The sequence below is a fragment of the Cydia fagiglandana genome, chromosome 1 (assembly GCF_963556715.1).
Source record: "Cydia fagiglandana chromosome 1, ilCydFagi1.1, whole genome shotgun sequence".
NCBI lineage: Eukaryota > Metazoa > Arthropoda > Insecta > Lepidoptera > Tortricidae > Cydia > Cydia fagiglandana.
In genome coordinates, this window is record NC_085932.1 from 9,878,478 (window position 1) to 9,892,356 (window position 13,879).

General features: G+C 35.5%; 1 protein-coding gene across 2 annotated transcripts in view; it reads left to right on the forward strand.

The window, feature by feature from the left end:
- LOC134663705 (kinesin-like protein CG14535) overlaps window positions 1-13,879 on the forward strand; it is a 323,990-nt gene that overhangs the window by 48,146 nt on the left and 261,965 nt on the right. For both annotated transcript variants that reach the window (XM_063520163.1, XM_063520170.1), the window contains exon 2: window positions 8,410-8,482. In XM_063520163.1, the coding sequence (XP_063376233.1) occupies window positions 8,410-8,482 (73 nt within the window). The remainder of the gene's footprint in view (window positions 1-8,409; window positions 8,483-13,879) is intronic.

Sequence of the window (13,879 nt, forward strand, 5' to 3'; positions counted from 1 at the left end):
TCACGTATAGTTCCACTACTCGCCGCCGCACCGTGAATAGCGCGTTAGTTCATCTATCGCTCACAAGATGTCATTAATTCCTGTAAACGTATATATTGAAAAAAAAAGCTTTACTCTATGCTATAAAATACCCTTTCGCACGTCAAAAACTCCAAGATGGTGCCCAAGCCCATGGACAAAAAAGTCTAGCGATAGTATCCACGCCTGTCAAAATTTGACATTAGCAATCCACAGTTAGGTGACAACCGAACCAAACCGACTTAACCGACCTACCCCGAGTTCAAAGTCATTATAAACCGTATAGTAGTAGTAAAACAAAGTTGATTTTTTCTTACTTATTTTTTCGATCACAAGTTTGCGATAGAACGCGATTCCATTGAACAATGCGATACAATCATCTGTTGATGTGATGTTGATTCGAAATGTCAGTTTTGCACAAGTGGAATAAGGCCCCTTACCTACCTACTTTACGATCATTATAAAAAGATCTGAATATAAATCTATAGGAACAACCGTCCTAGCGCTGTCATTTGGGATTTGTGTTTTGTACAATAAAGAGTTTATACATACATACATACTGTTATGTAGGTAAGTACCTAAGAGCAAAGTGCTAGGTAATCACGGTCCTAAGTTATGATTTCGCCTTGCCATTTGGCCTCGCTTGCCTAATTTCCGCGGCAACATTAACGAGTCAGCGTCGGGTCAGAGATATCTTTGGTCCTCTGTGGTCTTACCATTGTCAGAATAAAGAAAAAACTATGACAGCGCCATTTAGTGAATTAAAGCCTATCTAAGATGCATCGCTATCACAAATATTTTATAGAAAACTGCATTAAAATCGATTCATGCGTTTGTTATCACTATCAGCTACATATCTATGTTAAACTTATAAGTCTAATTGATTAGGGAAATTTGTATATTGATCTTTTGGGGTCGTGCTAATACTGGTAGTGAATCTCAAGACATGTTTTCATTCGATGACTGGAATGTACCTACCTAGAATAATCCGAAAACATTTTTCGGCTTTCTGTTGCTAGTCATACTAATTATGGAGCTTTTTTGCCGTAACGCTGCATTTTGAGGTGGAAGCAAGCCACTTTGCACGATAATAGTGGAGACCAAATAAAACTATTTTTTTCGAAGCACCCGTAATTTCGTCCCTTAGGAGCCGAGAAAAAGCGAGGTCTGTTAAAAACAGAAAAAAAAATCTACAAGTTTCACGGATCGTCCGATTAAGATAAATTTGGTGTCAATCGAAAGACTATATCTTTTCTTGGTGTAAAAAAAATAAAAAATTAAATATATTAAAGAAATATAGTGTTAGTGTAAAATTATTAAAAAAATACCTTTTACGTTTTAATTTTCAAATAGTGTCTTCCACATTGAAAAATGTCTGCAAATAAGTACTTAATAATAAAGTCAAACATATTTCTTATCAGAAACTGAAAACCGCATCAAAATCGGTTAAGTAGTTTATAAGATTCATGATCCAGAAATTGGCCTAGTTTTATTGACATGATGATTTATAATTAGTGACTAATTTTAAGTACTGTATTAAGTTCTAACTATGTTGTGCTTTTCTTATTAATATAAAACACACCTTTATCTATGTATTATATAAACATTTATACATATATCTGCAAATTCATTAAACAAAATTTATTATGAGGCATTGTGTTTAAAAGCAGGGTTAGTACTTTAATCCCTACCGAATATTGGGCAAATCAGAGTTTTAAAGTTAGTAGGTACATTAAAGTACGTATAATAACATATAATTTTATAAAAATATAGCTTTTTCAATATAAAGCATATTTATCTGTAAAAAGATCTACATTTTATTCTCTTTTTTATTTCATCCTCTAGTTTAACCAGTTTAGCCAGTGTGAATGAAGCTGAAGATGAATAATCTTTTTCTTGTAAATATATAATATCATCATATCAGCCTTTAATCGCCCACTGCTGAGCATAGGCCTCTCTTCGAGTACGCCACTTATCCCGGTCCTGAGCCAATCTCATCCAGAAGTGACCCGCAATCTTCGGAATGTCGTCCACCCAACGAGCCAACGGACGCCAGGCACTTCTTTCGTCTGTAAGCGGCCACAATTCCGTTAACATTTTGGCCCACCTGGCATCACTCTGCCTGGCAACATGTCCCGCCCAGCTCCATTTAGGTTTGGTGATGACGCATCCAACGTCTTGCATCTTGGTGCGGCGTCGGATTTCGACCTGCCTCACTCGGTCTTGAAATTTGATGCCGAGCATGGCGCGCTCCTTGGCTCTCTGTGCCACTCGGATTTTATACACAGCCTCTTTAATGAGCGTTCATATCTCGACACTGTAGGTCATGGTAGGTAGGACACATTGGTTAAAGAGGCGAGTTTTCAGGCATTGTGGAATGTTAACGGGTTTGAGGATGTCCGCTTGTTTATTGAATCCCGCCCAACCCAGCTGGATTTTCCTGGAGATCTCCTTCTGCTGATGTGTTTTGTCAAATGATAGAATATATCCAAGATACACGTATTTCTCGACCACCTCCTGTCTTTCGTTCCTAACCGTAATGGTTGGAATCGATTTACTAGAGATGTTCGTCATATTATATTTGTTGTCGAGATATATTTTGTAATAATATGTATGCTAGTTTTAAGGTATTTATCTATGGGCCAATAGTTGCCTGAAAATAAACGTTTCATTCATTCATTCATAACTTTAGTCTTGTATGTAGTCAGCTTAAGATCTATTCAAAGAAGCATGGCTTTCAACCATGCCTTGAAGATCTTCCAGGGACTCGGCAAACAAAAAAGGCGGCAGGTGTGACAAGAAGACCCTTGGATATTGATACTGACGATACTTCTGTCCCATGCAAGCATTTTTATGACGTCGTCTAGCACTGCCGTCAAAAACTTGGTTGAACTGATATCACCTTTCGATAGATATTGGGTTACTAAGTTTGTAAAGCCAAACTTGTATTGTTGCCGAGGTATATATGTATAGCTCCTAGAGCAGATCCACGTAGCGATTGTCGATTGAGCAGCGATGGAGAGAGTCAAACACCGCCCAATGCTCGACACTGTCGAAGGATTTTTCGTAATCTACGAAGGCCATGCACAGGGTCCGGTTGTACTCGTGACTTTTCTCCATTAACTGCTTTACCGCATGTATATGGTCGACTGTAGAGAATCCGCTCCGGAAATCAGCCTGCTCGGGAGGTTGGCATTCATCGAGGATACAAGTTAGGCGGTTGCATAAAATTTTTACAAAGAGTTTGTACGTATGGGAAAGGAGGCTTGTGGGGCGAAAATTCGGCTTCGATATATCTCCTTTTTTATGTAAGATGGTGACTATGGCCGTTTTCCACATATAAATATATATTATATACATCCCTAATGTAGATAAATTAAGTACCTTCTAATTTACGTATAATTTACTACGACTTACTCGCCTTTTGGACTATGTAAGACGAAAAATCCCATATAAATAAAAGTAAGCCAACTTCTGAAACTTGGATCTCAAAAACTGCTGAACCGATTTTGATGCGGTTTTCGTTATTTAGTAAGAAATATATTTGACTTTAACCAAAAATACTTATTTTCAGACATTCTTCAAAGTCGAAGACATTATTTGCAAGAATAAAGCGCAAAAGAGAAAAAAATGTTTTTTAATAATTTCACACTAATATTGTTTGAAAAGATTTTGTATTTATTTTTTTTATGTTAAAAAGAGTGATTTTCTTTCAAATGCTATAATTTTTTTCAATATTTGTTGTTCCCTGAAACTTGTGGATTTTTTTTCTTTTTCCTAATAGACCTCGCTAAATCTCGGCTCCTAAGGGGTGAATTTTTGGGTGCTTCGGAAAAAATCGCTTACTTTGGTGTCTACTATCACCATGCAAAGCGGCTTGCTTCCACCTTAAAGTGCAGCTTTGTTTTCATAATACGTATGACTATGCGTGAGTACCGTGCCCTACAATTGAAAGAGCAGTAGCTATAATATTTTAATGTTTTTTTTGTGTAACAAACGCTAAGTTAGTTTCCGTGCTAAAAGGTTTTTACATAAACTAAAATCAGTCTTTCTGCGCACCTTGTACGAGTATAATATTATAATTATTTATATTCCTTGGAACATACTTGAATGAAAATCGCCTTCTTTAACCGCATTATTATGTTACTATAAAAACAAAATGTGAATAAGAAGTCTGTAGGTAAGTGAAATATTTGTTAGGATCGAATCGTCGCTTTGCATAACATTGACTATTGACTGCACTTCACGTAGTACAAGTTTTAGATTTCAATTCATGTTTGTAACTTCTCAGACAGATCAAAAGGCAATAAAAGTGGTTGTCTTTATTTTGAAATTTATTCCGAGAAATAGTGTTTTTATTATTCAAGACTGTGCACTTGTGCATGTGTGCATATCTAGTTAGGTATAGACGTTATCTAGTCGATGCTGTCTCAAAATGTATGAAATCTATCCAAGTACTTAATTTGATAATATATCATGTTATCATAGTCCTTATTTGATAATATTATATCACTCAAATAGGAGCGGTGTACGTAGGTTCTTACATAGTATCAAGTTACAAAAAACAGTATGTACCTACCTAAAAATAACAATTTCTGTAATTTAAACCATTCCAACACATACGCAAATTACGCAGTTAATTAAACTAACATAATTCTATTCTTATCTAATAACGTACCTAAATGATGTTTCAAGTTCGGTACTTAATGTGAAAGTCCCAAATTATTAAAAGCCATAACTCTTTTCTTGAAGATTAAATCAGTTTTCGTGGCAATCAATCAACGTGGAATATAAAAAAATAGCGATTTTGCACCGCGGGCCGCCATAAATAAAACGGAGGCGGCAAAACTTTTCGCCTTCTCGTGAGCACGCGGCGGCCTTATTCTGGGATCTTAACGTCTAACATAGTCTGTGCGGAGAAGAGTCGTGGAATGTATGGAGCCCAATTCATTCCACGATTCTTCTTTTTCCGAACAGACTCTAATATCATTGTGATAAAGCTGCTAAACAGATCTTTTACTTGTTAAATAAAAGGACTAGTTATAATTATTTATCTACAGTAGGTATCTACACTTAAGTATATACTTTACAGATATCATTCGTCATTGATATTATAGATTATATTTACTTATATAAATTGTCGAGGTGAAACATTGAGCATCGTTAGCACTGTGCTTAAAAAAAAATCAGGAACCTTTCGTGTTTGAAAACAGAATTAACTACTATTGTGTATTTAGTATCTAATGTTTCACACTTCAAAACGAATGGAACAGTCTTCTTCTTCTTCTTCTTTATATTTAAGAGCTGTGCTCTTGTCGGTGGAGCAATCTCCAACTCGTCCGATCCTCTGCCAACTCCTTGACCTTCTGATATGACACGACCTGGACTTTTTCTTTTATTTGAAACAACAACTAATACATAACAGAACAATGGAACAGAACCCATCATTTGACAATAATTCCATAGATGATGATTTAATGGAACAGTAATACATTTTAATTATGGGTTGAATTGAATTATCAATTTATCATTTATTCACAAGAACATATGGTACATAGGATGTTACCATAAAGATACTGAACTTAATGAATGACTAAATGAATGAATGATCTAATGGATGATGGGTGATTAAATGAAGGCTGATAATATGATAAAAATTACAACTGCAATAATTAATTAACTGTAATTAATTAAATTATGATGATGATGATGAAACAAATGAACAAATTGTTCTGGAATCTAGATCAGTCAAATGAATTCAATATAAAATTACATGGAACAAAAAAACCAATTAGAACTTGCATTTCGATGCCAAAACGATGGCATTTTGTGAAAATTCGCTGGTACGCGTCTTGCTTGCGCCAATACATGAACAAGCAATAAATAAATAAGTGCTTGTTACTAGGCCTACATGAATAAAGTATTTTTGACTTTGACTTTGAATAAATAATATCACTTTGATATCATAATGTAAGTTTAATTTGTCTCAAAGTCGTCACAACCGCCGTGCGATGTAATTAAAGCTGAGGATCTAGAATAAGGAGTTCTGGTACAATTTGTCCGGACGCGGACGTTCGGGCGCTCTCCGCGGGAAATGAGCGTATTTGTCTTACCTGCGAAGGGTGCGGTGCCACTATTGAGGAAAAACAGTCATTACGGAGGATATAAAAAATACCTACACACTATGTAAAAAAAACAATTGTTAATTTGCGACGATTCATGTAATTTATCATTTTCATGCAAATAAAATCAGAAAAAATACGTGTGTCGTGTGTAAAAAAACCCATCGAAATTCAAATAATCTATGGAAATAGTCACGTTACTTTTCGTAGCAACTGGTATCCCCATACATTATTAGTTTTCGTTTATCAGGATGTAATAATATTACGCTTTTAAAATAAATGTAATATTCAGTTTAATTGATACTATAATTATTACATTCATTACACATACAGGTACGCATCACGTTGACCGTATCGAAAACATAAAAAGCTAAACGTGCGATTAAAAATGTAAACTTAGCTTTTAAATGACTGATACGATAAGCGATGACTAAGATATGCCAGGTAAAATAAATAAATGGTAAAGTACCTAAAGCAAAAAAATGCTTGATATCAATCACGCAAAACTACGAGCATTACTTAAGCTGTATTAAATATATTAAAAATGGGTCACCCACGTATTTTAAGTCGAAAAACGCTCGACATGTTTCACTCCGTACCGAGAAGTGTCATCAGGAGCTTGCGTTTACGGTGACGGACCGGCGCAGACTGCGGGCCGCAGCTCTCCGCGCCCGATGACTCGGCGCAGGCGCCGGTGGCGGCAGGGGGGGCGAGAAACTACCCTCATTTATGGAATTATTGTCAAATGATGGGTTGCACACAACACTCACTACGTCATTCGCTAATGGTTCGTCCACACTGTCCACCTACGTAGTACCCAAAACAGTTTTCCAGCTTGTAGGCACTGACCAACCACAATCACGGTTAAAATTCGAATGACGACTAATTTCGATAGCCTCCCGTACTTTTCGCTGAATCACAAACTTTTCTATCGCCAGCACGGTTACCTTATATGTATATTTAATATTTCTGTGTCTCACGGAAGTTTTGTTATTAAAACTACTTAAGCTGGGTCGAAAATTTTAACCACGCTGAAACTGAGACTATACAATTTAGCCAAGAGCTATACATTCATAAATTCACTTACCAACGGTTATGAATGTTAATAATTAAACGTCGGCTAAGGCACCTGGATAACTTTTATACCGCACTGTTCGACTGGTTCAGTGCAGTACAAAGAACTTTAGCACTATACTAAATAAACTTTATTTAACCTCATATTAGAGGTACGCAACGCGAATATAACAAAGTTAGTTTGAGTTCCTGAAAGTTGACTAAGTAAATAGTAATTTAGCTTGAATAAATAACCTGCATAGCTTACGGATGCTTGGCCAAACAAAATAGTAAACTCCGATACTATTTTATTGCCTTAACCCTTAAACCATTTGGCAAGAGGTGGCTTTTTAACACCTACGGCCCGTTTGGATATACCGGGTGTGGCCTGTAACACGAGCAAATAATTAAAACATGGAATATACTCCTCAAACGGTGACGCTTTTATTCAACAACTTTTAAAAATTATGAAGTATTAAGGGATCCCATTTTTCATACAAAATAAATATTATCTTCAATGGAGGCCATCGCCATGCCATATCATTTGTGATTGACGTTGCTTATCATGCCTTAAACATAACAAAATTCGTAATACATTGCGTCTTAGAATAAAATTTAAAGTGTATTAAAAATCAAACCACAAGTTATTTTTAAAAGTTCCTGAACAAATGTTGGTCAGTATGAGGAGAACAGCCTACAGATAAATTTTTTGCTCGTATTACAGGCCACACCCGGTATGATACTTACTCGTATGTACTTACTATTTGTACCTATTAAATATCATTATTTGAAAAACTCGTCCGTTGTATAATTGGGCGTGATTTAAAAAAAATAGAACACCAAAAAAGCTAAGGGTGGTATTCCACTTGTCCATTTTCTTTGTCCAATGTGTATTTTCTCAGATTTTGCTTAATGAGAGAGTGAAACGCAATGATATTGTACCAAGATATTGTATAGATGGAATACCACCCTAACTCATGAAAGCAAACCGTATAACTAGAAACCATACGCATTTAAGATACAAATCTTTGGTGAAAATATCGATAAATTGGGTGCATTCGCCTAAATCTGCATAATTTTTTATTGATTTTGTGTCCGAATTTTTTATTGATTCCGTCATTGCAAATACAACGCAGAGTTAGCTTGGTCCAACTTTATGTAGCTAGTAGTAGTAGTAGTTTATATTTAGGTATATTTATATATCTTATTGTTTCAGGTCTACTCCGAAATTGGTGGGCTCAGACGCATCGTATAGGCTGAGTCACTATGAAATCGAGGCACTTAACGCTGTAAGTACATCCAGCTATAGGTACCGTTAGGGTTTGCACGACGGATCCGAAATGTATGGGAAGATCCGCGGATCCGGATCCAGATCCGGATAATTTCATACATTTCGGATCCGGATTGCAAACCCTAGGTACCGTATAACGGGGTGAGTAGGTTTCGCGGGGAGAGTTGGGTTATGAATGGGGAGAGAAGGTTTGAGAGGGGGGTGAGAAGGGATTTTACTTAAGGCTACTGCTACAAAAATAATGTATTCCAATTTAAAATGGGGCTATAGTAATACGCATAATAAAAAAAAATCGATTCAACAATCCTCCAAAATCACCTTTGTATGAAAAACCCTCTCACCCCAAATAAGAGGTACTACGGGGTGAGGTGGGTTTTCCTCTTTATCGTCAAAGTTATGAAATGGAACTACCCAAAATAAAATACAAACGTCCGAACCACTTATTATATACACCATTCAGTTTACACATGTAAAAATAAAATTTTGTCGAGGTTTGAAAGTCAAATTTCACCCAACTCACCCCATTTTACGGTATTTATTGTTTGTAGATTTTCACGGAAAATGAGAATTTTACTGGCAAGCTGATATAACAAACAATACGATGTCTAGGCGGTCACTGTGCGAACTGATTATCGCCATGGCGGCATATTTTCATGCATTAACGGAATTCTGGTTGGTCAGTAGTGTTGCCATATAAAGGCGCTACACCGTCTTACCCGCCACACTGTCTTACCCCCCTCTTCTCTACAGGTACCCACTGCATTATAAACTTCATATAATTACAATATTTTATCACTAAACCTGCTAACATGTTTATATAAAGCCATTATGATAATGGGTATATTGCGAGGCACCCATTCAACTGAGGTCGTCCGATTAGAGGCATTACCATAATCTAGCTCAGTCTCCCGCGGCGATGGCGAAGGTGCTTGTTGTATCAAACATAAAAGAACAGTAGGCCCATACACCCACTACCCACTACAATGTAACGAGCAGCCAAGTACAGTTTACTTTTAAAAAAATCGTTTAAAATATAGGCATAGTACTTAGGTATATGTTTACTTTAATTCTTTAATTTGTTTTATAGGTACCTATTGTTTACATTGATTGAGTATGTGTTTAGTATTAGATATAAGTTTTAATTTCTAATAGGATTATCTGTATTGATGGTTTATGTCATTTTTGTATGATGTATTAATTCAGTTAATCTAAGTGACATAAAAGCTTTAATTTTTTTAAATATTTTTAATGGTAATTCGTTAAAGCCAATAATGGTTGTTCGTTGAACAAATAACCTCGTTCTCTGATACAAGATCGTTGCGCTTCTATTACCCTTTATCAAAGTTATTAGCGTCTAATTTTCTGTCAAATCGCACATTAGGTATTAATTTGCGCCCTTATATATAATTGTCAGTAGTTCATTGTTGACATGTGGGTATTAGTTTCCAGTAACTTTTACTTAGTAGATAAACTTATAAAAGTAGCTGCCCACGTCCCGTCACTCTTGATTTGGATTGACACTTCAGGAATTTGTGTCCCTTACATTATGTTGGCATTATTTCGAGGATTTATAGAGCACTTATCTATCTACATTGCAGTGCTGATGTAAGTCACCGATTTTAAGATTATAAGATTTTCATCTATAGAGTTAGAGATCGCTTGGGTTTAATTTATAGTAGGTACTTATAGTCAAGATAGATCAGTATAATATTTAATAAATATCGACATATCGACACGAATAAAGTGCCAAAAGCATGTATAGGTATAAGATCGTGTAGGTAACAAACGTTTATTTAACACTTTGTAGGTACGTGGCGATATTTAATACCTTGATTTTACAACAACATAAATTGTGATGTTTAATGAGTAGGTAGATAATTAATTACCTTAGAAAGTGTAACTTTTTAAATTTAATTAGGTAAGTACCTACTTAAATATTTTTATAGTAGTACTTAGCTAACTTTATAGAAATGTATGGCCTTCTGTTGTTTTGTATCTTTTGTACAAGAAAAGATATTTAGAATAAAATGCAAATACTGGCAGCTAGCTTACAGCAGAGATAGAAGTGCCAATTCACGTTGCAGGGGCTGTTATCGATTGTAACGTTTTTTCCCAAATGTTATTTAACATTCAGTATGAAATATTTATAAACCTTACTAAATTTACTTTTAACAATAACAAAACTTATACAAACTACATAAAAACTACTACTCCTTTTCTAACATTTAGTACAATATCTTAAAAATATACCTAATATACCTATAGGTACATAATAAAACATTAAAACTTATTTATCTTAGTCAAACTTAAGTATTTAATTATACAACAAATGAAGATATTTAAAAATAACTTTTATAATATAAGAAACCAAAACTAAACTGCATATTTTGGCTTGAAATATATAAAGAACATTAGAAAACGATATTAGACAGTTCGACCTAAATTCTTGACTGGAAATGACATATGTGATAAGGTAAATACTAAAAGACAAGGCAAGGGTACACTTATAATAAAACAAAAGAAACGGTTAAAATGTATTATAAATATTAACATAACATAATTTAATTCAGTCCATTTCCATTTAGGGCATACCTTTATTAGGGATTAACCTTTATTAAGGACAGTACCGGGAGCAAAAGGGACAGGCCCGAGTACACTGCCCCGAGGCACTTCCTTTAATTGTATAACAATAGAAGTTAATGCCGTAAATGTGGAACAATATTAACTTACAATTGTAATTATGGTCTTAAGAAAACATTCTGTATAAGCCTGTGTAGATACTTCTAAGTATATGTAAGAAAAACAATGAAAGAAAGTGTTGTTGCCTTCTCTGTGTTGAGTGTGTTGACCTTTAAATCATAACAGGATAGCTTATTTTACACCTATTAAATAGTAAGTACATACTATACTTACGGATAACTGTACTACTAACTAATGGGTGGTTAAATAGTCAAAACCACCACCAATATACCAACTCTACGATAAAAATCAAATCCTAAAAACTATCCTGAAGAAAAAAATCATGTGAGACTATTTATTAATGTTAACTTAGCTTCTTTCCGAGACCGACATGTATTCAGTATTCTGGTCTCCGAGACCACCGGAATAACGACGTCCTCGCAACGTCGGAGGTAAATTTAAAAACTCAATTTTATCCGTCGTTTTTCCTTCGCTTGCTAAATAATAATTAGTAATTGTCGTGAAAATTCGGTTTTTTTACTTCCAGTGCCATCAGTATACTGAAATAACTGAATTTAGCCTTTTTAGATCAGGCCTTGACTATTTGACCTATGCTTTATCCGTAAAGCGAAAGTTACTGGTTACTAAAGTAATTTTTTAAATGAGCGAGGGTTATAATCACATTCTGTCACTAGCAAATTGTGAAAATGTGACAAATGCCCCGTTTTCGCTACATTAGCCCTCAATGGGGTCTAATGAGATAATGGAGGGGAAAGGTAAACTTGCACTGGACTAGTATTCCTATTGGCCACGCGAGCGCGGGCCGCTCGAGTTCTCGGCCAAACTGGTATGACTTGACCTGGACATCTGTATCAACGTTATTTGAGAGTGCGCTAATTATATATTTCTGTTGAGACCTCGACTCACTCGGCTTCGTAAGTGTTTGGAATGACAACCCTGGACGGTTTGTCGTCAAAATTTTGTCCGCTCTACGAGTAGGAACATTTGCAAGTTTTGCTGCTGTCTTGCGAGACAGGGGAATACATAGTATTTACTCATGGTTATTCACTTAATTGATACTTACATGTGCATTATGCACGTAACGAACATAAGTTCATGACTTTTTTCATATACATATTATGATTTTATGATCTAAGCGTAACTTTATCTCAGCATATTGTTGTAATTACTTAAGTAAGAAGTAGTAATAGACGCGATGGAAAACAATGATCAACTCGACAGGTATCCAAACAACGATAGGTATCCACAATCCTCAGAGAGGTTGAATCATCTTAAAAATATTTACAATATGACATGATATCATCTAATATAAAATTATTACTCGTACAAATATAATTTAGATAAAGAAAAAAACATTTGCCATAAATTATTTTATGTTTCGAACACTTGTACCTACCTACTTCAGCATCATTATTCATAGGTAAATCATTTTAGCAAAGTGCTCCTAGAATATCTCATTTTAGATAAGTTATCGTTTTCATTATCCCCCACCTTAAGCCGGCGCCACACTACCCCGCGGCCATTTGCTGAATCACCGCAGCTTAATAGGGTGTGAACTTATTTATCTGAGTTCGGGTGACTCCATTTAGGGGTAGTCATGATCTAATGATAATAGCACAGACTAGTGTATTTATTAAATTAGTATCTTTAAAATAAGTATAGATTTTTTACCACTAATTACATACAAATTTTACTTAGCAACGTGTTACAACCATTTCCGTTTCTATTAGAAGTTTGGTCACTGTGCCTATTATTTTTGAATTTCGCGCCTTTTCCGTAACTTCCTCTAAGTCGAAAATGGTAGGTAACTTGACTGTGATCATGAATAGGTTGTATTTGGAAGTACATAATGTGGAAATGAGTTTTGTCATTGATAAAAACCGGGCAAGTGCGAGTCGGACTCGCGCACGAAGGGTTCCGTACCATAATGCAAAAAAAAAGCAAAAAAAAAACGGTCACCCATCCAAGTACTGACCACTCCCGACGTTGCTTAACTTTGGTCAAAAATCACGTTTGTTGTATGGGAGCCCCATTTAAATCTTTATTTTATTCTGTTTTTAGTATTTGTTGTTATAGCGGCAACAGAAATACATCATCTGTGAAAATTTCAACTGTCTAGCTATCACGGTTCGTGAGATACAGCCTGGTGACAGACGGACGGACGGACGGACGGACGGACGGACAGTGAAGTCTTAGTAATAGGGTCCCGTTTTACCCTTTGGGTACGGAACCCTAAAAAACGCACATGAGTCGAGGTGTGCTAGTTTGGGGATTTCTGTTTTTCCTTTTGCCCCTATAAAAGCAACCATGATTTTAAACGCAAATTAACCTATTTACTATAAATATAATTATTAAAAGAAAGAAATTCAATATTCATAAGATTAATTGAAATGAAATGGGCAGTTTTCCTGGCGGTGGCAGGCGTCAGGAGTCGAATAATGTCGTGGACTAATTACTCAGCCTTTACGGCGGGCGTAAAGTGATTGTAAAGCGGCCAATCCATCGGCCGCCATTTTACAATTGGATTGCTATGAGTTTCAAGGGTGTTGGGTACGTGGACAGGTCGGATATGTCGGCATTGCTAGAAATGCAATTTGGTAAATACTTAAATTGTACACTTATTTATTTATTTTATTTTTATTTAGAAATTAAAATCAAGTTACAAGGCCCATATTACAAATACCTTACAGTCTAA